Here is a 25634-nt window from a genome sequence, read left to right on the forward strand (position 1 = left end):
GGCAGCGCTATGCATATGACCCTGATGGCGCACTCGCAGGCAGGGGCATAACAATAAACCCTGCAAGGGATACCTCCGGAGGGGGGCCCAGACGCCACAGGGGGCCCGTGGGGGGAAAAGTTTGAGAGACTGACAGCTAAGGGCATGGAGAAAGAAAACGTATTCTGCTCTCACAGCATTGTTATATTGACTGCATGTGTCCACCACACAGATAAGGACTCATACACACTTTGGAATTTGTACACTGTCCCTGCTCCCTAGGGTTCGTAAAAAACATCTGTCTCACACTGCAGCTAAGTTCTAAAGACTTGACAAAGACTTTACAACTTTTTTCAAAATGTGACTCCTTTGTTTGTAGACTTTCTCTTTCAGCAAAAGGATTCCTAGATCATTATCACAAGGGCTAATGACTTTATGGCCTCTGAATACTTTTACAACACAATGGAGTGGAGATTGATGTCTGACTGTCACTGCCTCATTGAGAGCTTGTTGTCTCATAAGATCCCCTAACAGTATCAATCAGTTACATTTATACAATATCGTATGTTCAGCGTGTCATTGTTGTTCCTCCATATAGCATGTGCTCTCATGTAGTAAAATAATAAAGCTGTGTGTGTGTATGTACTGGGAACAGGGAGGGATTTGTCGGCTGCAAGGGGCTGAAGGAAGCCCTGGGTAAGTAGATCTAGGGGTAGCATAGATTGCCTGAGGTTTCCTTTAAAGGGGAACTGAAGAGAGAGGTATATGGAGACTGTCATGTTTATTTCCTTTTAAGCAATACCAGTTGCCTGTCAGCCCTGCTGGTCTATTTCTCTGCAGTAGTATCTGAATAACACCAGAAACAAGCATGCAGCTAGTCTTGTCAGATCTGACTTTGAAGTCTGAAACACCTGATCTGCTACATGCTTGTTCAGGGTCTAAGGCTAATAGTATTAGAGGCAGAGGATCAGCAGTGCTGCCAGGCAACTGGTATTGCTTAAAAGGAAATAAACATGGCAGCCGCCATAAACCTCTCTCTTCAGTTCTAAGTGTTTTTATCTGCATGGGGAAAACAAATTGGTCCTCAGTTTTCCTGTGCAGAAAGCGAGGGGGGTGGGGGGGGCATCCAAAGTTTCGCGGGGGGGGCCCCATCCAAAGTTTCGCAGGGGGGCCCAAAGATGTCTAGCTACGCCCCTGGCCGCAGGGTCATATGAGTTACTTTTTTGTGTTGCTGTGCGATGTGATGGCAGCGGAGCATCGCACTGCAACGCAGTAGCCAAGGGTAAAACCGGCCTGAAGGTTACCATTCATTCTATAGGTCATACTCTACATTTTGCACAACACAATATATTGAACAGGGAGTTCTGGATAAAAAGATCTCACTCAAAAAGGGGCAGTTGGCTGCAAGTTGGTAACTGCCGAATGACCAACAGAACCCCCCAGGTCTCCTGCCCATTTAAAATGTGCTCCCTAAACCTGTGTAGAGTGTTGGCAGTAGAGCACACACTTACCTGTCCACCACTGCAGTCCTCCAGTGTCCTTAGTCCTCTCTCTATTTGCACCAAGGTGCCTGTACCCCGTGTCCTGATGGCTTGGACGTTATGGGACCATGTACATGCTCCGGGGGCACAGGGGTACAGGGGTGCAGAGAAAAGACAGGAGAAGCATGTCAGCGGACAGGTGAGTGTGTGCTCCACTGCCAACACATAGCCCAGGGGTGCACTCTTTACATGTAGGGAGACCTTGATGCCAGGCAGTCAGCCCTGCATGTTGGGTCCTTAGATTTTTAATGGATTTCAAGGTGAAATCTATTAAAAAATCTTTAGCAGTGTGTGGCAGTAATAGATCCCTCTCTGATCAATGAGGAAGCACGGTGGTGTAGTGGTTTGTGCTCTCGCCTTGCAGCGCTGGATCCCAGGTTTGAATCCTAGCCAGGTCAACATCTGCAAGGAGTTTGTATGCCCCCCCTTCCCCAATCTGCGTGGGATTCCTATGGGCACTTCAGTCTCTTCCCACATCCCAAAAACATACAGATAAGTTAATTGGCTTCCTCCTAAATTGGCCTAAGACTACAATACATGCACTACATGATATATACATAGACCTATGACTATGGTAGTGATTAGATTGTGAGCCCCTCTGAGGAACAGTTAGTGACAAGACAATATACTCTGTACAGCGCTGCATAATATATTGCCGCTATACGGGGGCGTTGCTAGGATCTTAAGAGATCTGGGGCACTTTTGGGCACTCCAGCCTAAAAATCGGTTTGACCATGCACGAGAATAGAAAAAAAAATGCAGCATATCGCATAAATAGGTAGTGTCGGTTAACCACCCTGGCGTTCTATTAATTGCAGTTCTTTAAAATATTTTTTTTTAAATCATGTAGCTAGCCTAGCGCTAGCTACATGATGCCCCCCTTCCTGCGGCGTCCACCCATACCTTTCGATCGTCGCCGGCGTGTACCCTCCTAAGGAAATCCCGTTCTGAATAGGATTTCCTTTAGGCCTTCCCCCATCGCCATGACGACGATGTCATGACGTCCGACAGAATCCCGATCCACCACTCAGCGCTGCCTGGCACTTATTGGTCAGGCTGCGCAGGGGTCTTGACTGGGAGGGGCGTTACGCGGTGGGTAGCGGCGCATCGGCGGCGATCGTCACCAACACACAGCAAGCAAAGTGCTTGCTGCATGTTTTAAAAAAAAAATTGTGAAAATCGGCTCAGCGGGGCCTGAGCGGCGCCCTCCGGCGGTCATGGTCGAGCTGAGCTCGTCCATACCCCCAAGGAGGTTAAACATAACTAGGCAGAGTTACCTGGCTTCTGTGCTGGCTGGTCTGGCTTGCTGCTGGGCATGCTGACCTGCTGCCAGGTTATATGGCAGTCCCCCCATAGCATTCCCTGATCTTCTAGTGGACCCCCACACATGCTTCCACCACAACTCCCAGCATGCCCCATAGAAGAACTACAGCTCCCTGCATGCCCCCATAAAGGCTGGGTGTTGTGGTGCCATATTGGGTATTGTGGTACCTCTACTCTGCCAAGGGGACATCCGGGGCACCCCAGAATAGATCCAGGGCACGTGCCACTGATCTTTGGGGCTAGCAACGCCCCTGGCTCTATATAAATACTTAATAAATAAAAAAATCATCTGATCAGAATAGATTGAACAGTATATAGTTAATGGAAAATGTTGGTGTGTCGGGATCGGTGGCAAAGCGACGACCCTTGGAGTTGCACTGGATTTAAAGAGGTCCATACACTGTTCAATATTAGTCATCGATCAATCGAATTGATGAATCGGAAATTGATTCTATCGACACAGCCGATCAATTAATTTGCGGGCGATTTCGATCGATTTGATCGATCTGACTGGATGGAAAATCTAGGTCGATCTGCTACTGACAGCAGATCGATGGCCCATAGCGTTGCTTTGGATCTAATGGTCCAATAATGCATTTAGATCGATTTCCAATAGATTTCATTCTGAAATCTACTGGAGATCTGTTCTTAGTGTGTGGCACACATCAGATAGATTCCTGTCAGATTCGACTTGACGGGCATCTGACAGAAATCTATCTGATAGTCGAATCTGCTGCAAATCTATAAGTGTATAAGTAACAGTTCAATGTCTATAAGTAACAGTACAATGCCGCGGTTTGACAGATTTTTTTATATATTTTACTCTGAAATCTGTTGAAAATCTGTTCCTGTTGAGTGGCAAACATCAGATAGATCCCTGTCAGATTTCATCCAACGGATGGACAAATCTGGCAGTCATCTATAAAGGTAGCCATACACTGGTCGATTTGCCATCAGATTCGACCAACAGATAGATCCCTCTCTGATCGAATCTGATCAGAGAGGGATCGTATGGCTACCTGGCTATGCAGTAAGCAAACAGATTGTGAACCGATTTCAGCCTGAAACCGTTCACAATCTGTTGTGGTGGTGGTGGTGCTGCCGCCGCTCCCCCCCGCCCGCATACATTACCTGCTCCGCCGGCACGACTGCCCCCGATCACGGCCGCTCCGTCTCCGCTCTGGTCTCCAGGTCCGGCATGCTTTACTTCTTCCTGCCCGACAGGAAGTTTAAACAGTAGAGCGCCCCTCTACTGTTTAAACTTCCTGCCGGGCAGGAGGAACTGAAGCATGCCGGAGACCAGAGCGGAGACGGAGCAGCGGTGACCGGGGGCAGTCGCGCCGGCGGAGCAGGTAATGTATTGCCGCTCTATTGCGTCGGTCGTCGGGCACTCGACCGCCGCTAGCGACGCGCTCTCTACCCGCGGGCGATCGACGGTAATTTTCCGCACGGAGCGATCGACGGGATCGAACGAAATGGATCGAAATTCGGCGTGTAGCGCGAACGATTGGCAGCAGATTCGATCCCAGTGATCGAATCTGCTGTCGAAACGGTGGCAAATCGGGCCAGTGTATGGCCAGCTTAAGTGTATGGCAACCTTTAGATCTCCCTTCCAGGATGACCATACACTATACAATCTTGACTGTACACATTTTCCAAATCTATGAAGTGTAGGGGCAACAAACTGAAAATATTTTGAAAAGAATGTTTTGATAAGCTATTTTATTACATGAAAGTCTTCCCATCTGCTTTATATTTTTCTTTTTCTTAAAAACATCATTTATGCAACAGATTTTAATACTTTCATTTTCTTCCACAGTTCAGAGACATATATCCTCAAAATTTGGTGGAACCAGTTGTAACCGGCTTCACGTAAGGAGATGACTTTAATTTTCACGTACCACTTTTGTACATCTTACACAAGAATTATATTTTGTGGTATCTCATTATTATCTCACCTAAAGCTAGCCATACACACAAGGGCGTTCCTAGGGTCCTTGGAGATCGGGGGCACCTGTGGGCACCAGGTGGGGGGCATATGCGCCGCGGCAAAAATGGGCGTGGTCATGCAGTGAGTGGGCGTGGCCATGGGTGGGGCCAAATGTACATTAACTTAGCAGCGGTGTAAGCTACAGATAACGGGCCTTCCCATCGAAATACTGGATGGAGCTCCCTGTCCTTTATTTAGATAATTTACGATCAGTATAGGCATAGATCAAAGATGTATACGCACATACAATTTTGACAATTCACTTATCTATCACAAAGTGGGAACAGCAATTTAAACTAAATACTGTACAAACGTTTTAACACATACATGAACATTATGGAAAATCCAAGTTGAAAAACTGAAGATAAACAATTTCATCCATCCTACTCCTGAAAAATGTATTCATTTTTTTAGAACCTCCCAGTTTTATTTTCTGTTTTAAAAAGATAAAAAAGTAGGTTTAATGCTATTGTCTCATATGATAAGGATTCAGCTCTTCCCATAGTCTCGCAGTTAGCAATCATGTGACCCCCAACAAGACAAATTCAGCAATCATGAGGCCCCTATCAAGACAAATTCAGCAATCATGAGGCCCCCAACATGACAAAGTCAGCAAGCGTGAGGCCCCCAACAAGACAAATTCAGCAATCATGAGGCCCCAAACACGACAAGGTCAGCAAGCGTAAGGCCCCCAACAAGACAAATTCAGCAATCATGAGGCCCCCAACAAATCATGAGGCACCCAACAAGACAAATTCAGCAATCATGAGGCCCCCAAAAAGACAAATTCAGCAGTCATGAGGCACATAAATAGACAGCATTTCACATAAATAGGCAGAATGCCCCCTTAATATGGTAGACACCTCTCACCTGGCTTCTGAATTCTCCTCTACTGGCTGCTGTGCCTGGCAATACGGTTTTTGGCTGGATTGGGGATGACGTAATGTAAGGAGAAAGAGATAAAGCGAGGTGTGTGCAACAATGAAGCAGAATGAACTATATTGATTTATAAAAATATGAAAATGTATTCAATTAATCCATAAGCCAATATATTTAAAAACAAGACCCCATACAAGACGGCCGTCCACCACACTGTAACCAACTCATGCAACCAACATGCACCCTAATGCTGATCACCTAGTGTGATCCAGGGCCCTTGTCTAACAACATGACCTGGCCAGGTCCAAGATAGCCAAAAATATATTCCGTATGCTTGTACAGCCTCTGTGAAGCAATAAGTTCAATATTGGAAAAACGCCAACAGTTTATAAGCGGCACACACGATTAAAAGGCTTGAGTGTGTGCATATGCAAAGGGAGCAACAGAGCATGCACTATAGCCAAAGCAGAGGATATGCAGAATTCATGCAGCAGTTCATGCACCAGTACATATGAAGCACTGTAAATGGGGTATAGAGTCAGGCATAGAAAAACCCGTATACTATACCACTCCAGATGAATCTGTGATTGGCTAGATGAACAGCGTGCTGTAATCCAAAGGCATAATCCGGATCAGGCCTCAGGCAAAAAGTTCAGACATGCAGGCAAGGAGCTGAGTAATGTCCATAGCAGGGTCCAGATCCAACTTCAAAGTGCACACGGGGTGTGCAGGTGATCAAGTAGGTATACAAGCCGTCAGCTGAGCGGTGTCAGTCCCTGCAGCGTCAGACTCAAGGGGGGAGTCAGCGCTGGCCAGCACAGGGCCTGATGCTGGTAGATGGCCGGGCGCGTCAAAGCTCCGGCTTGTCCCCGTTGGAAGCACCGAGGTCCGGCGGAGGGAGGGTGGCAGGCCGATGTACAGGGTCAGGTATCAGGCACGCCGGGAGGACCCGACATGTTTCGCCGGCAACTTCCGGCTTTCTCAAGGGGGCGTGGCTGAACATCGAGGACTGGCTTCCTGCTCTAAATACACGCACACCAGCCAATCACACTGGTGCCTGCGTGTGTCGCCCATCTCCTCCCAAAGATGCGCTGATAGGGAGGTAATGCGGCGGCTCTCAGCGGCGCATAAAAAGCCTCTCGGAGGCAAGGAAAAAGCCTAAGGTTATAAAAAACTAGTTCTGTATATGAGCAAATACGTAAGAGGTATACAGTGCATCAATGGGGAGAGACGGGGCGGAACAGGAAGGCAGCATAGATAATAACAAAAAAAGTACAGCAGCATAATAATGAAAAACACATACAATAATCGCTAAACTGAGCATCTACAAATATTTGTGAACAAACACTGTGGTTTTAAGGCACCCTGTAAGGGAAAGAGGGGACACATGTTAGAAAAAACACCCAAATGGATATACAATCCAAAGGCTGGGGGAAGGGGGGAAGAAAGAGGGACACTCTTGGCCCAATCGACCACCCCAAGAATATCAACTTTTTATATATTCTTTTATTTTTTATAAGCCTATAACTGTCATCCTGCAGGGGGCAGCCTGGAGAACAGAACAGGGCAAGCGGAAGCAAATCTCCGCAGGCGCAGAGCGCACAGGGAACGCCAAAGCACCAGCAATCATACAGGCAAAAAGGCTGCATACCCCACCGAGTCATTCAGACCCGGAGGGTCAGTGGCTCTCAATTCGAAAATCAACCGTGCCTCTTTCTGCAAGAGGAGGCGGTCATAATCCCCTCCCCTGATCGTAAGGTGTATCCGATCGAGACCAACAAAACGAAGACCACGAGCATCCCCATTGTGAAAAGATCTAAAGTGGCGGGCAACCGGAGTGGTGGAGGTGACACTTTTAATACTAGCAACATGCTCGCCGATCCGGTCCCTAAGGTCCCGTCTTGTTTTGCCAATATAGAAGGCGCCACAGGGGCACAACAACAGGTACACCACCAATGGTGTACTACAATTCACATAGTGTTGCAACTTCCACCTGCATCCATTGGGGAGCATGACCTCCTTCCCGACATGCAGATACTGACAAGTGACACAGCCACCACATCCATATGTACCGGTCACGATACAGTGGGGTCTTTTATTGGCACTTCCAGAAAAATGACTTTTTACAAGGACGTTCCGTAATGATGGTGCACGTCTATATGCTATCCTAGGTTCCTCAGGGACCAAAGAACGGAGTTTAGGGTCATTAGTCAGGATATACCAATGTTTTTTGAGGATGCTCATGATCTCCCCATGCTGGGCCGAATAACGCACACACAGGCGAGCAAAATTGTCGACTGTCTTGGGGGTTTGTCTTTTCAATAGTCTGTCATCTCCTCCTACAGATTTGGCCCTATTATACGCCCGCCTCAGAAGGTGGTCTGAATAACCACGCTGTCTGAAGCGTTCACGCAGATCAATGGCCTCCTTCTCAAAAGAAGTCGAATCGGAGCAGTTACGCCTGACACGGAGGTACTGGCCCACAGGGATCCCACGTATGGTGTGCCCGGGATGGAAACTATCCGCCCTAAGTAGGGCATTAGTGGCTGTTTCCTTCCTATAGAGGGTCGTCACCAGGCGGCCCTGTTCACCAATGGAAATAAGAATATCCAAAAACGGGACGCTGACCGTATCATATTGTAGGGTAAATCGTAAATTGCGATCATTGGTGTTGAGACTCTCTATAAAACGCTTCAACCCATCAACGGTACCAGTCCAGACGATGAAGATGTCATCTATGTACCTGTGCCACATGAGTACGTGGCACAGGTACATAGAGAGTCCATCATCGGAGAAAATCGCCCGCTCCCACTCCCCCAGGTACAAGTTAGCGTACGACGGAGCACAAGTCGTGCCCATCGCCGCCCCCTGCACCTGGAGGTAGTGTACATCCTCGAACACAAAAATATTGTTAAGTAATAAAAATCTCAGCAAATCCGTCAGAAAAATGTTATGGGCCGCCTGGTGTAGATCCAATTCTCCCAAGAAGGTCGCCACTGCCTGAATGCCTAAATCATGTGGGATGCTAGAGTATAGGGCCTCCACGTCCAGAGCCACAAGTAGAGATCCGGGGGGGACGAAAACACCCTCCAGGATTCTCAGTAAGTGCATGGTGTCTTTAGTGTAAGAAGGCAAAGCCTGTACATGAGGCTGTAAATGCCTATTGATATAAACACTGACTTTTTCGGTCAGTGAGCCCCTACTAGACACAATTGGACGACCCGGGGGTGGTCTGCACTTTTTATGAATCTTAGGCAGTGCGTAGAACGTTGGGGTGATAGGGTGCAGTACCTTCAAAAAGCAACTGACATCCTCCCCAATCACCTGTTTCGACACTGCGTCGTCGATGATAAAGAATAATTGTTTCTGGCACCTGGTGGCTCTGGACGGGGAGACCCGCATATAACACTCACTGTTATTCAAAATATCCAGGCACATTTCCCTGTAAGCCAGTACCTCCATCAGGACCACGTTCCCCCCCTTATCGGAAGGTTTAATGATCCATTTGGTCTGAGACTTCAGTTCCTCCAATGCCAATAATTCAGAGTCTGACAGATTACTTTGAGATCCCCCTCTAGTGGATAGACGGAGAATATCTCTTTCAACAACTGTCACAAAGGTCTTTAGACTGGGACTGACCGAAAGCGGCGGAAAGCGCCGTGATCGATTCCGCAACTCCAGAGCCCCCAGGGACGGTTGATGGTCCAGCGGGACAGCCAGAGGGAGACCAGAAGAATTGGTCTCCCCCGGGTGCCCCGGCATCCCGCCCTCCTGGAGGTCACACAGGTCTGCTAAGGCCTGCCTGTCCTGGTCTGACAGTGTGAGCCACGGTACCGATCGTGTGTCTGTGCCTGGGGCATTCTGATGAAAAAGCTGCATCAGAATTTTGCGACCAAAAATGTGCAAATCAGTGATCAACTCAAATGCCTCAAAATCATATGTTGGACAAAACCCAAGTCCTTTCGCAAGTAGAGATGTCATTGAAGGAGAGATCACGTCATCAGTGAGATTAATCACTTGTGAAGATATATTATAGGCAACAGACTCAACAACGGCGGGCCCACCACCATCAATCAGTCCCGTTTGTCTAAAACCGAAGAAGATGCTGAAGAGGAGCTTCAAGTTCCTGGTTACGTTTTTTGTACAGAGAATCCGCACTATATGTCTGGACTGAAGAAACAGTCTTTTGAATATCTGCCTCTGTGTTTGTTAAGTCAATCTCATCTAATCCATTCATAAGGGAAAGGCATACCTGTGCACATCCCTCAAAATTGGTCTCCCACCTCTTCTTGAACTCTTCTGGAATGTTTTTCCTGTGGGGAAAGATCTGAAATCTCAGCCACATGGGAGCAAACTTGTCATTTAAATAAATTTTATTGTATTTAATGTTCCACCATAATCTAGATTTTTTCTCGTATAATCTCGTTAATCTACGAAATGCACCATTGATTAACTGGTGCGAGTCCCTGGCACTCTGCGTCTGCAGACAGTCCCGCTCAACCTGCGTCACCAGGCTATCCCACTGCAGCATAACTAATACCACAGTAAGGACACCACAAGTTTTTTCACTCCCGGGGAGCTGGACTCCTTATTGACCTATCAAAGAAGGTATATTCCCCTTGTGGGAGTGTCGTGGTGACCCAGATCAACACAGAATTAATTGCACCACCTCGCTAGAATTAGAAACCACGTAATGTAAGGAGAAAGAGATAAAGCGAGGTGTGTGCAACAATGAAGCAGAATAAACTATATTGATTTATAAAAATATGAAAATGTATTCAATTAATCCATAAGCCAATATATTTAAAAACAAGACCCCAGAGGAGGCGCATGCGCGGCGCCAGTGTGAGCGGATGCAACACGCCTGAGCTCCGTGTCTGAGTGGAGCAAACGGGTGCTACCACAGCCAGCACATAAGCTAACAAGAGCCAGCACCATCCCCGTGAGATGGGGGACAGGTCCAGCCGCAAGAGAGGAAAGAAACGAGGGGACAACTCCAAACAGGAACCGATTAAGGAAGCCTTCTCTCGGCAGCTGAAGAGAGACCAGGCGTCCAAGATGGCCGCTGACGCCTCAGAACAGGCCTCTTCATCGCAAGCCGCCCTAGGACAGGCAAGCCAGCCAGGCTCACCAAGCGCTTCGTTATCTCCACAATCCGAACGCTTTAGCCAGCAATCCTCTCCAAGCCCACCGGCATCTCCTCAACCAGATATCGTCGCCATGCTGCATAGGATCCTGAAGCAGGAATTAGGTGCAGCAGTAGCAAATATCACCGCCCAAATCCAAGAAATCGGTGAAAGGACCCATGCAGTTGAGGTGAGGCTAGATGGATATGCGGATGCCTTGGCTGACGATAAAAGGAGATTGGACGAACATGATAAGAAGTTTCTCCAGATGGAGGCCAGACTAGAGGACTATGAAAATAGAGCGTGCAGATCCAATCTGCGTATCAGAGGCCTACCAGAGTCGTTCACGGACCTGCGGGCTACCGCCCTAAATCTATTTTCCGCGCTGTTACCTCAGATCGACTCCTCTCTACTGCGGCTTGACCGTATTCATCGAGCTTTGGGTAAGCCACGCAACACTAACCTGCCAAGGGACGTGATCCTTGAATGCCACTATTATGAAACGAAAGAACAAATTATAAACGCTGCCAGAAACCTCAATCCGTTGCCGGACGTTCCGTCTACAGTCCAGATCTTTGCGGACCTCTCGCCCATCACTCTGCAAAAACGAAGGATCATGAGGCCTATCTCATCATGCCTGCAACAAAACAGCGTGAGATACCGATGGGGATTCCCTTGTTCCCTGATCTTCACACTACAGGGCACTACCCATTAAGTCTCAACACCTGAGGAAGGCCGCAGATTACTAACAGCAGCGGGGATGAGAGTAGAGGCCCCGACAACAACTACAGCGGAGTCGCCAAGGCCACAGCGTCCGGAACGCGAATGGAACACAGTTCCTAGGAGGTCGCCTACGCAACAATCTGGTTCAGCTACCCCGGCAAGTCGATCGCCGTAACCTAATGGTAACGTGAGTACTGTAAATGATCCTACCCACGATGTGCCCACCATGGTCCCCTTTGAGCCCGATACAGGTCCTCCTGTCTTCCCGCTTTCTACCCCCTCCCCGTTCCCCTGCTGGAACCCGCACTTGCGGAGTCTATTAAGCTACCGCTCTCGGCGCGGCTGAACGCCATTACAAACCTTCATCTCACAACTCTGAGAAGTTTGCGCAGCCCTCATCTCACACTTGAGGAACTTTTGCACAATTCTTGCCCCATGTTTGAGCTGTCGACCAACACGGCCCAGCCCTCACTATAAGTACCATCTTCATATATATATTCAGGGAGTCACTCATATACTTCACTCATGTGGAACCTATAATGTACTTTTGTGCCATATTCGGAATTCCACATGGATATACCTACCTACAGCTTTCAACTGAGTGACCAACCTTGGAACAAGTGACTCTACCTTGTAATGTGGAGGAAGTCTCCTGAGACAAACCTGGAAACCGAAGAAACATATGTTCACAGCTAAGGCCCATAGCAATACCAGAACCAACATGAGTCATATATATAAGTGATGCTAACGTGCCGATACATGCTTTCACCTAGCATGTGGGACACTTACCAATTATGCTACACTAGTGATGTTTACGGGGTGTGAGGTTGGGGGGGGGGGGAGACCATGCTGCATATGTGTTGGTTGGTTGGCCTATACCTGAACTGTCGAGCTCCGTAGCTCTACTTATTAATAGATGCTGATTAAAATATGTACCCCGAATACCCCACTTTCCCTACCCCCCGCCCCCTGCTCCCCTTCCCCCTCTTCCCCTTGTACCCCACCCCCTCTTTACCCATCCCCTATCTTCCTATCCCTCTTCCCCTCTTTCCCTCCCCGCTACAAACAGAAGCCATAGACCCAGCTCCACTCAGGTCTCTATTGCTGCCTCAAAGCCTGTCAGCTATATAGTAGGAGACATGATCCTATTTATGTGTCTCTTTCTCCCACTTCTGACAAGTCCAGGGTATAATACCCTATATCCTGATGATACTGCACTAATATTACTTAAATGTTATGTTATTGTTAATGTTTTGTTGTTTTTTTGTTTATATATGTTTAAAGGGTACTACTTATCCATGCATACCTCAGTAAACATGAGAAGGTTTTCTAAAAATCCCCTATGGCTACCTTAAAAATTATATCCCTAAACGCCCGGGGTCTAAACTCTCCCCCTAAGAGAAGGAAGCTATTTTTGAGCCTTAAACAATATTCAGCAGACATCATCTGTCTCCAAGAGACACACTACTCCACCACATCTTATCCTACTTTCCTCCACCAAAATTATAGAACTGTATTCATGGCAAACGCCAGCAAGAAACACAGAGGTGTGGCTATACTTGTTAAAAACTCTACTCCATGGGTTACAAGTTCAGTGACCTCAGACCCAGAGGGCTGCTTCTTAATTTTAAAGGGATCCCTATATGACCAGAAGGTATATCTAATGAATTCTTACGCCCCACCAGAGGAGGCCTTAAAGCATTTTATGTCATTGTCAGCCAAGATAGAGGTGCCCCCTGAAACACTGTTCATATGGTGCGGCGACTTCAACCTGACCTTAAATGAAACCTTAGACAAATCCCATCCTTCAACGGATAAACTGTCTAAAATACAACGTGAACGCCTCCAATCCTCACTGGAAGAAAACTTCCTGGTAGATGCATGGAGAGAAATGTATGGTACTAAGAGAAGCTACACCCACTATTCTAGCCCTCATGGCACATATGCCAAAATTGACCACTTTCTGGTCACTACTTCAGTGGTCCCTCAGCTTCAATATCTACGCCACATCCCTAATTCTGTTTTTGATCACGATACCCTCCTGCTCTGTATTGATATAAAAATGAAGGCCCTGTCACGCCCATGGTGGAGACTGAACCAATCTCTCATTCTAAATCAGGACTCCAGAAAGCACATTGCTGAACAACTGTCCTTATACTTCCAGGAAAATGGGTCAGAGGAGATCTCGCCAACCACCCTATGGTTAGCCCATAAGGCAGTTATAAGAGGGCAACTGATAAAACTAGCCTCCCAAAGAAATAAAAAATTTAAATCTGAACTGTCAAACCTACAGTATAGACTCTGTCGCCTACAAAATATACATGCAGTGGATCCCTCCATGTACTTACTTAAACAAATCCGTGACACAAAACAACAACTTGATATCTTATTAGCCCGTTCCACAGAAAAAGCCTTAAGAATGACCAAAGCTAGTTACTTTAGATATATGAATAAGCCAGATGCCTGGCTAGCAGCTAAATTAAAGGGGAACTGAAGAGAGAGGTGTATAGAGGCTGTCATGTTTATTTCCTTTTAAGCAATACCAGTTGCCTGGCAGCCCTGCTGATCCTCTGCCTCTAATACTATTAGCCATAGCCCCTGAACAAGCATACAGCAGATCAGGTGTTTCAGTGGTTCAGACTTTAAAGTCTGATCTGACAAGACTAGCTGCATGCTTGTTTCTGGTGTTATTCAGATACTACTGCAGAGAAATAGACCAGCAGGGCTGCCAGGCAACTGGTATTGATTAAAAGGAAATACACATGACAGCCTCCATATACCTCTCTCTTCAGTTCCCCTTTAAGAAACCAACGTAAAATGAATGTAATAGCCAAAATCAGAGAAGCTTCTGGTCGAATCACTAGTAACCCTGTAAAAATTTACAATGTATTTCATAAATACTACTCTGATCTATATTCGCAATCCACACAAATCCCGATCGAAGAATATCTCAGACCCCTAGGCCTCCCCAAATTAAAACCAGAAATAGCCAAAAAACTGAATGAAGAATTTTCCACTACAGAAATAGCACAGACAAAGAAATTAAAACTTCACAAAGCCCCGGGACCTGATGGTCTAAGTTCCCTATATTATAAGAAATTCCTCCCGCAAATTCTGCCCCACCTCACTAACTGTTACAATCATATACGTAAGAACCCTCTGCAACATCAGGAGTTCTTAGAAGCTCATCTAACTATTTTCCCAAACCTGATAGGGACCTGTTGCAACCTAAAAACCACCGCCCAATAGCTCTATTAAATATAGACTACAAGATCCTGACAGGAATCATGGCCTCTAGAATTAACATAATTCTCCCTGAACTAAAAAAACCCCGACCAGGTTGGTTTCATTCCTTATCGTCAAGCCCCAGACAACATCAGAAGGATTGTAAACATCCTCCAACACGCCAAGACGTCTGGGACGCAGGTGGTGTCGTTGGCCTTGGATATTGAAAAGGCCTTCGACACCATCTCGTGGAGCTATATGTTCCGGGTTCTTGGACATATAGGTATATCTGGGGAACTAATGCATATAATCCATCAACTATACTCTTTCCCTTCTGCCTCCTTAAAACTCCCAGCACCCACTGTACAACCCATTAAAATCCAACGGGGAACTCGCCAAGGCTGTCCCCTCTCACCGGCAATCTTTGCCATCATGATGGAACCACTAGCCAGTGCCATCAGAAATAATACCAACATACAGGGATATAAAATTCGAACACAAGAATTTAAACTCTCGTTGTTCGCCGATGACGTTCTATTGACCGTAACTAATCCCACTACTACTCTCCCTAACTTACTAAAAGAACTAAAATGTTTTGAATCCATTTCGGGCCTAAAACTTAACTACGACAAGTCAGAAGCTCTCTTTAGTAACTTCCCAAGGGGTATGGGCGAATATATCTCTAGTATATTTATGTTTAGATACCAGCCGCATTACTTGAAATATCTGGGGTGAAGATCTCCTCTGACCCAGACAAACTTTACTTCTGGAACTATGTACCCATGTTTAGACACCTAGATGACCTCTTACAACAATGGATGGGGCATAAAATCTCATGGGCAGGTAGAGTCACAGCAATAAAGATGACCCTCCTACCAAAACTGATGTATTTATTTAGAACGCTTCCAGTCCTCCTGACAAAAAAAATGTTAGAAAGACTACAGAAAAACATATTCCAATTTATTTGGAACCATAAACCCCCGAGAATCCAACGTAAAATTATGATGATGCATAAAAAAGAAGGAGGAATGTCGGTTCCATCCTTATACAAATATTACCTGGCATCACAGCTAGCCTTCCTGCCCATGATTTATGCCGAACTCAACAGACCTAAATGGCTCGCATTAGAAGATGCTTTGGTCCACCCTCTGAGTTGGAAAGGCATTCTATGGTCATCTCTTACAAATCTATCACCCATTAAAACCTCCTCGCCATTCACTTATCTAACATTAACACTATGGAAGAAAACACGCTTCAAATTCCACCTACAATCCCCAACATCTCACCTAGTAGAACTATTTGGCAATCCAGATTTTCCAGGAGGTCATGGAGTATCCCTTTTCAGATGGTGGACCACAAATAATATTAAAACATTGGGTAATCTAATAACAGATGGTCGCATCCCCTCGGTGACAGTTGCGAGGGCACAACTTTCACTCCTATCTACTGAAATATTCAGAGCCTTCCAAATACTGCATTTTGCTAGAACCAATTACCCCACAATATGTACAACTAACAGCACCTACCTTGAATATACCTGCAAATCAGATCCCCTATATAGGGGTATGCTGTCTGCCCTTTATTCCTCCCTCAACTCACAACCCTCACAAGAGAAACTCCCATTCCAGCTAGCATGGGAAAAAGATTGTGGCAAAATAATTGAGAAGGAGGATTGGTCACAATGTATGGATACTTTATCTAAGGGAAGCCTACAGGTGACAAATATGGAGGTATCGCTTAGAGTACTACATCGCAGTTACCTGGTTCCAACTAAATTACATAGCTTTTCTCCAGAAACTCCCCCAACATGTTTCCGAGGGTGCCAGGACAGGGGTACAATGTATCACACTTGGTGGATGTGCCCAAAAGTTGTGCATCTATGGACCAAGGTAGTAAATACTCTAAATAAAACTCTCTCAACCCAATTGCAACTAGACCCGCAAATCTTTCTTCTGGGATACAAACCCGAGGACATCCCCTTTGCATATCATAAACTGGTCCAATTTGCAGCTAACGCCACCAAGACCTACATAGCATCCCAATGGCGCTAACAACAACTAGTGTATAGATGCGTACTAGACAAAATGCATGAAAACATGCTTAATGAAAAAATTAAAGCAAACCTGGCAGATAAGGTCCACCACTTTGATAAAGTTTGGCAACCCTGGCTAAATAATGTCACATCCCCTGAAATCCGACAAGCCCTAGCCCAATTCTAACACAAAAAAAGCATACCCAAAGCTTCCTTTTCACTTCTGAGGCTCATAAAGCGATCACACTGTATACCCTTTACATGTGTTTCTATGAAAAATTGTAATCATTTTATGTTTTAAATAATTCTTTATACCTTATGTTATCTTTATTAACCTCTATTGGCATAAACTATACAATACATCAAAGTAAATCTATCTTACTGGTTGTATAACAACTGCCTACTATTGTAAATCGCAATTTTGATAATTCACTGTTACTATTGCTACTAGTTGGTGTTACCTTTTTATTCTGTCTGAAAGATAACGAATAAAGTAATTTTGAAACTAAAAACAAGACCCCATACAAGACGGCCGTCCACCACACTGTAACCAACTCATGCAACCAACATGCACCCTAATGCTGATCACCTAGTGTGATCCAGGGCCCTTGTCTAACAACATGACCTGGCCAGGTCCAAGATAGCCAAAAACATATTCCGTATGCTTGTACAGCCTCTGTGAAGCAATAAGTTCAATATTGGAAAAACGCCAACAGTTTATAAGCGGCACACACGATTAAAAGACTTGAGTGTGTGCATATGCAAAGGGAGCAACAGAGCATGCACTATAGCCAAAGCAGAGGATATGCAGAATTCATGCAGCAGTTCATGCACCAGTACATATGAAGCACTGTAAATGGGGTATAGAGTCAGGCATAGAAAAACCCGTATACTATACCACTCCAGATGAATCTGTGATTGGCTAGATGAACAGCGTGCTGTAATCCAAAGGCATAATCCGGATCAGGCCTCAGGCAAAAAGTTCAGACATGCAGGCAAGGAGCTGAGTAATGTCCATAGCAGGGTCCGGATCCAACTTCAAAGCGCACATGGGGTGTGCAGGTGATCAAGTAGGTATACAAGCCGTCGGCTGAGCGGTGTCAGTCCCTGCAGCGTCAGACTCAAGGGGGGAGTCAGCGCTGGCCAGCACAGGGCCTGATGCTGGTAGATGGCCGGGCGCGTCAAAGCTCCGGCTTGTCCCCGTTGGAAGCACCGAGGTCCGGCGGAGGGAGGGTGGCAGGCCGATGTACAGGGTCAGGTATCAGGCACGCCGGGAGGACCCGACATGTTTCGCCGGCAACTTCCGGCTTTCTCAAGGGGGCGTGGCTGAACATCGAGGACTGGCTTCCTGCTCTAAATACACGCACACCAGCCAATCACACTGGTGCCTGCGTGTGTCGCCCATCTCCTCCCAAAGATGCGCTGATAGGGAGGTAATGCGGCGGGAGGTAATGCGGCGGATTGGGGATAATGTGTGAGCTGAAAGGCCTGGCAGTGATGCTGTGGCCTGGCTGGCGGTGATGCTGTGGACGATGTTGTGGCTGGGTTGGCTGGCAGTGATGCTGGGCTGTGCTAGGCTGGTTGAAGTGAATGCTGGCCTGACTGGTGGTGATGTTGTGGCCCTTTTGACAGTGATTCTGGGCTGGCCTGCCTGGATAGTTTAGGTAGCGACAGGTGCCCCCAGTTAAGGTAGCGCCAGGAGTCCCCCAGTTCAGGTAGGGACAGGAGACCCCCAGCTCATTTAGTAACAGGAGCCCCCCAGAGTATGTAGTGACAGGAGGCCTCAGTTTAGGTAGTGACAGGCACCCCCCAGTTAGGTACTGAGTAACAGGGACCCCCAGTGAGATAGTGAGTGACGGCAGGGACCCCAGTTAGATAGTGAGTGACAGCAGGGACCCCCAGTTAGATAGTGAGTGACAGCAGGGACCCCCAGTTAGTGAGTGACAGCAGGGACCTCAGTTAGATAGTGAATGACAGCAGGGACCCCCGTTTAGATAGTGAGTGACAGCAGGGACCCCCAGTTAAATAGTGAGTGACAGAAGGGACCCCCAGTTTGATAGTGAGTGACAGCAGGGACCCCCAGTTAGTGAGTGACAGCAGGGACCCCCAGTTAGTGAGTGACAGCAGGGACCCCCAGTTAGATAGTGAGTGACAGCAGGGACCCCAAGTTAGATAGTGAGTGACAGCAGGGACCCCCAGTTAAGTAGTGAGTGACAGCAGGGACCCCCATTTAGGTAGTGAGTGACAGGGACCCCCGTTAGGTAGTGACAGCAGGGACCCCCGTTTAGATAGTGAGTGACAGCAGGGACCCCCAGTTAAATAGTGAGTGACAGCAGGGACCCCCAGTTAGATAGTGACAGCAGGGACCCCCAGTTAGATAGTGACAGCAGGGACCCCCAGTTAGATAGTGAGTGACAGCAGGGACTCCCAGTTAAGTAGTGAGTGACAGCAGGGACCCCCATTTAGGTAGTGAGTGACAGGGACGAACCCCGTTAGGTAGTGAGTGACAGGGACAGACCCCCGTTAGGTAGTAAATGACAGGCGCGCTCCCCACCCCCACCTACCTCGCCATGTCAGACCTCAAGATCAGCGGGCGACCCGACCAGATAGAGCGGGCGCCGGGCACAAATATGCGGAAGTGATGTCACTTCCGCATATCAGCGGTGTCCGCTAGGTCCTAGCGCCCGCTCCATCTGGTCGCCCGCTGATAGAGGTCTGAGTGATGCACTGCTGTCTGGCTGCTGGCAGCGGGGAAAGCCGGGGGGGCTGCGGCGGCCGGGAGATCCGTGGCACCCCAGGAGAGATTGGGGGCACGGGCCCCCCCAAAATAGGGCTAACGACGCACCTGCATACACATAATTATCCTATATATACTACCTGTCAGAGCTCTAAGAGGTGGCCACACACCATACAATTAAATGATCCAATTTTTCACCAATTCGACCAACTTTATCAAGAATTGTATGGAGTGGGATGGATTGTCAATTACTTGATGAACAGTTCCAATTAATTTTTTTTCTGAGCTTTCAATTATTTTATTCATGATTGGGGAAAAATTTAACATAGGTGTGTGGTACATTGGTGAGATTTTTGAATTGTTACAATCAGACAGAAAATTGATTGCTATTTTTGAATTAAACAGATATTTAAAAAATGTACGGTGTGTGGCCAACTTGTATTCATAAGCATTCATAAGCGTACTTAAAATGTCTTCAAATAGGGTCTTTACCAATAATACAGTTTACTTGCAGTATAAAAAATTAGACCCAATTTATAACACTGGCATGTTACCTCCAGTAGGCACATTATAAACAATTACTTTGTGCAATACTAATAGCAAACTAACAACAGTGTGTGCTGATCCCTATTTAAAAATGGGCTTATAGCTAGTGTTGGGCGAACATCTAGATGTTCGGGTTCGGGCCGAACAGGCCGAACATGGCCGCGATGTTCGGGTGTTCGAGCCGAACTCCGAACATAATGGAAGTCAATGGGGACCCGAACTTTTGTGCTTTGTAAAGCCTCCTTATATGCTACATACCCCAAATTTACAGGGTATGTGCACCTTTGGAGTGGGTACAAGAGGAACAAAAATATTTTAGAAGACATAGTGTTAGACTTGGATTCCAAAGATGGGGTCCCTACATCTCTGCAAACCAGAGTTACAGGGGTCCAAAATTGGTAAAATCCCCCATAGACTTTCATTGCCTCCCTATTTCACTTTCCAAAATCTCACATCTTTTCAAAGGGCAATGGCTCAGCAGTACCAAATTTTCTAGCATTGTAGGGACCCTTAGGGGGATCATGACTGGTGAGTTTTGCCACTGCTGAGCCATTGCCCTTTGAAATGGTGTGAGATTTTGGAACGGTAAATAGTAGGCCCAATGAAAGCCTATGGGGGATTTTACCAATTTTGGACCCCTGTAACTCTGGTTTGCAGAGATGTAGGGACCCCATCTTTGGAATCCAAGTCTAACAATATGTCTTCTACCTGCATGAGACATTTCGTGAAATTCAGACGTTGCTAACGGCCATAGCTGAGATTTATGTACGTCACCATCACTACCATTGAAATAGCCCAAATAAACAGGTTTTTGTGACCCTAGGCTATGACCTCTTTGGCCTAGGGGCCCGAAACTCACCAGTCATGTTCCCCCTAAGGGTCCCTACAATGCTAGAAAATTTGGTACTGCTGAGCCATTGCCCTTTGAAAAGATGTGAGATTTTGGAAAGTGAAATAGGGAGGCAATGAAAGTCTATGGGGGATTTTACCAACTTTGGACCCCTGTAACTCTAGTTTGCAGAGATGTAGGGACCCCATCTTTGGAATCCAAGTCTAACAATATGTCTTCTACCTGCATGAGACATTTCGTGAAATTCAGACGTTGCTAACGGCCATGGCTGAGATTTATGTACGTCACCATCACTACCATTGAAATAACCCAAATAAACAGGTTTTTGTGACCCTAGGCTATGACCTCTTCGGCCTAGGGGCCCGAAACTCACCAGTCATGTTCCCCCTAAGGGTCCCTACAATGCTAGAAAATTTGCCACTGCTGATCAATTGCCCTTTGAAAAGATGTGAGATTTTGGAACTGTAAATAGGAGGCCCAATGAAAGCCTATGGGGGATTTTACCAATTTTGGACCCCTGTAACTCTGGTTTGCAGAGATGTAGGGACCCCATCTTTGGAATCCAAGTCTAACAATATGTCTTCTACCTGCATGAGACACTTCGTGAAATTCAGACGTTGCTAACGGCCATGGCTGAGATTTATGTACGTCACCACCACTACCATTGAAATAGCCCAAATAAACAGGTTTTTGTGACCCTAGGCTATGACCTCTTCAGCCTAGGACTGCATTGAACGCGACCCACGCATTGTGCGCATTCTGGACAACACCAATTACTGGGTTTATACCCTTCTGGATCCACGGTACAAACACAATGTTCCAAAACTGCTTGAAGAAAGAGTCCGACAGGGCAAAATGGAAGAATACCAGCAGGCCCTTGTGGAGACTTTAAAGAGGAGATTGACATCCTCCCCCTCCTCTAGCCAGTTGTTCGCCGACAGACTGACTTCCGCAAACCCAGGACGACCAGGAGGGCAGCAAACAACACAAGCCGCAGCTAGTGCCCAAAAGGGAATGGTATCGGCAGTGTCCTTGGAGTGGGAACATTTTCTGACACCCATGCAGCAGCACACAGAACAGCAAGCGTGCAGATCCACCTCCAACACCGATCGCCTGGAGAAGATGGTCAAGGACTACATGTCAGATGGCATAGCTGTGTTGAACAATCCATCTGCACCCTTCAACTATTGGGTATCGAAGCTAGACACCTGGCACAAACTGGCAATGTACGCAATAGAGGTGCTGGCTTGCCCGGCAGCCAGCGTTATGTCGGAACGCTGTTTCAGTGCTGCCGGAGGCATTGTCACAGATCGGCGTATCCGCCTCTCCACAGAAAATGCAGACCGTCTGACTCAAATTAAAATGAATCAATCCTGGATTGGAAACGACTACGCAACACTCCCGGACCCCAACCAAGTAACATGAACAATGAACATCTGTGATGAGTTAGCATTTCCGGTCCCTGTTTATTGAACCTCTCATCTGTATTACATTTATGACTGCATGGCGACAAAATGCAAATTGCTATCCGCACGCTTCTTGTCCTCATGCAAGGCCTGGGTTGTTGTGTCTCAAAGCGTGACCTTCTCCTCCTGCGCCACCCTCCTCCTGTTCCATCACGTGTGCTGCTGCTGGGTTAGCGTTACCGGTCCCTTTTCCTGGAACCTCTTATATGTATTACATTTATGACTGCATGCCGACAAAAAGCATGTTACCTGTGCAAAGAAAACAGACATTTCCCGCATTTAAAAGACAGTTTTCCCTTTGAAACTTTAAAATCGATTTTCTCAAAAACTATAAGCTCTTTTTGCTAAAAAAAAATTTCCTCTTGTACCCACTCCCAAGGTGCATATACCCTGTAAATTTGGGGTATGTAGCATATAAGGAGGCTTTACAAAGCACGAAAGTTCGGGTCCCCATTGACTTCCATTATGTTCGGAGTTCGGCTCGAACATCCGAACATCGCGGCCATGTTCGGCCCGAACCCGAACATCTAGATGTTCGCCCAACACTACACGTGACCCGTTCGGCCAATCACAGCGCTAGCTGAACGTTCGGGTAACGTTCGGCCATGCGCTCTTAGTTCGGCCATATGGCCGAACAGTTTGGCCGAACACCATCAGGCGTTCGGCCGAACTCGAACATCACCCGAACAGGGTGATGTTCTGCAGAACCCGAACAGTGGCGAACACTGTTCGCCCAACACTACTTATAGCGTACTGGTTAAGGGCTCTGCGTCTGACACAGGAGACCAGGGTTCCAATCTCAGCTCTTCCTGTTCAGTAAGCCAGCACTTATTTCAGTAAGGAGTCCCTGGGAAAGACTCCCTAACACTGCTACTGCCTATAGAGCACGCCCTAGTGGCTGCAGCTCTGGCTCTTTGAGTCCGCCAGGAGAAAACGTGATATAAATGTTTTGTGTCTTGTCTTCTGACCTGCTACATGCCACTGTTTCTGCAGAATCCTTTTGTTGTAAATTGTCTGTTTGCACTGCTGATCATACATCAAGTGTTAGCAATGTGAACCATATGGCAGGAGTAAGTCAGATGGCTGTTAGTTGTGGATATCCCTCCTGTCCGATGGGTCCATCTGGAATGCTACATTTCTGGGTGGGTGTAGGTGGTGTCAGCAAACAGTTTAGTAACATCTGGGAAGTGGAAACCGACTTGTAGTTACAGTTACATGCAGTGGTTTTGAACCACAGTGTAATCATGCATTTGATCATCTCACTTTAACCACTTGAGGATCCACGCTTTACCCCCCTTAAGGACCAGCGCTGTATTCTGTGATCTGTGCTGGGTGGGCTCTGCAGCCCCCAGCACAGATCAGGTAGCAGGCAGGCATCCCCCCTATGGGGATGATGTGTAGGGGGGGTCTGATCGCTCCTGCTGGCTGAGGTTTGCGGGGGGGGGGCACCTCAAAACCCCCCTCCGCGGCGACATTCACCCCCTCCCTCTCCTACCTCCCTTCCCCTCGGAGATCAGAGGCTGCACAGGAACGGATCTGTCCTGTGCAGCCTCTAACAGGCTCCTGCCTGTCATGTGACAGCGATCCCCGGCCGCTGATTGGCCGGGGATCGCTGATCTGGTACAACGCTGCTACTGTTAGCAGCGTTGTACGAATGTAAACAAAGCGGATTATTTCCGCTTGTGTTTACATTTAGCCTGCGAGCCGCGATCGGCGGCCCGCAGGCTATTCACGGAGCCCTCCGCGTGAATTGACAGGAAGCAGCCGCTCGCGCGAGCGGCTGCTTCCTGATTAATTAGCCTGCAGCCGGCGACGCAGTCCTGCAGCTGCCACTTTGCCGACGCGCGTTATGAGTGCGCAGTCGGCAAGTGGTTAAATGACAACCCCGCCTGCACATGTGACTCACCAATTTAGCTGTATATACAGTAGTGGTTGATCAGCGGATGTAGGGTAGCTTAACTACCATGGACAAGGTCTCCTCCTGCCTATCAGCCATCTCCTCCTGGATGTCCGCTAGGTTCCTGAAACTTAATCTAGACAAAACGGAATTTATGATCTTCCCACCCCGGCCATCCACAAACCTCCCAGATGTGCATGTCACTGTTAACTGTTAACCACACTACCATTCGCCCTACCTCTCAAGCCCGTTGTCTGGGTGTCACCCTGGACTCCGCACTTTCCTTTACTTCCCACATCCAAAACCTCACAAAGTCCTGCAACTTCCACCTTCGTAACATCTGTAAGATTCGCCCTTTCCTGACCTCTGCCACCACCAAACTCCTCATCCATGCCCTCATAATTTCCCGCCTTGACTACTGCAATGCCCTGCTGTCTGGTCTCCCTATGACCCGAACAGCCCCACTGCAGTCCATCTAGAATGCGGCAGCCAGAATTATCCACTGCTCCCATCACTCCGCCACGGCAGATCCCCTCCTAGTATCCCTTCCTATCCAGTCCAGAATCAGATTCAAGACACTGTGTCTGACCTACAAATCTGTCCACAAAACCTGTCCAACCTACATTTCCGATCTTACTCAGAGGTACACACCTAGCCGCTCACTCCGCTCTTCCAATGAACTTCGCCTAACCGCCCCCTGCATCACCCAGTCCCATGCACGCCTCCAGGACTTCTCAAGAGCTGCTCCAACACTATGGAGCTCCCTACCTCCACCCATTAGGGCAGCCCCCTCCTTCAACATCTTCAAGAAAGCCCTCAAAACTCACCTTTTCACTCTGGCCTACTACCCCTCACAAGTGCTCTAAACCTACAGCTGAACTCTGGTTCCCTACCGTTCGTGTCCTTACCTCTCCCTCTAGATTGTAAGCCTTTGGGCAGGGTCCTCCTCCTTTTGTGTCCTACGTGATCATGCACCTCCATTACTGTGAACCCATGCTATGCATCTGAGTGAACCTAACTTGCCTAATATCCATGCTCCATCCAGTGACTGACTAGTACTCATACTGTGCTGTGTGATCTGGTCTTTCTTGTATTCATGTATTGTCATACTGCTGTATGTCACCCCTAAATATTGTCTTTAACCTAAATCAGCGCTGTCCAACTGGTGGCCCCAGGCCACCTGCTGCGGCCCGCTCGTCTTCCTGGGATGCAGGCATGACTTGCGCTATGGGCGCCATGCCTGCTCCCTCTTATTGTGGCCTCTCCTGTGTCCCCGCTGGCCTCTCCTGTGTCCCCGCTGCCGCTGCTGCCCCACAGCTC

At 47.4% G+C, this 25634-nt stretch overlaps 1 protein-coding gene across 1 annotated transcript in view; it reads left to right on the forward strand.

The window, feature by feature from the left end:
- Positions 1-25634, forward strand: part of LOC137562270 (uncharacterized) — a 294902-nt gene that overhangs the window by 210951 nt on the left and 58317 nt on the right. The window contains exon 20 of the mRNA XM_068273603.1: positions 4663-4715. Coding sequence (XP_068129704.1) covers positions 4663-4715 — 53 coding nt within the window. The remainder of the gene's footprint in view (positions 1-4662; positions 4716-25634) is intronic.

The sequence above is a fragment of the Hyperolius riggenbachi genome, chromosome 3 (genome assembly GCF_040937935.1).
Source record: "Hyperolius riggenbachi isolate aHypRig1 chromosome 3, aHypRig1.pri, whole genome shotgun sequence".
Taxonomy (NCBI): domain Eukaryota; kingdom Metazoa; phylum Chordata; class Amphibia; order Anura; family Hyperoliidae; genus Hyperolius; species Hyperolius riggenbachi.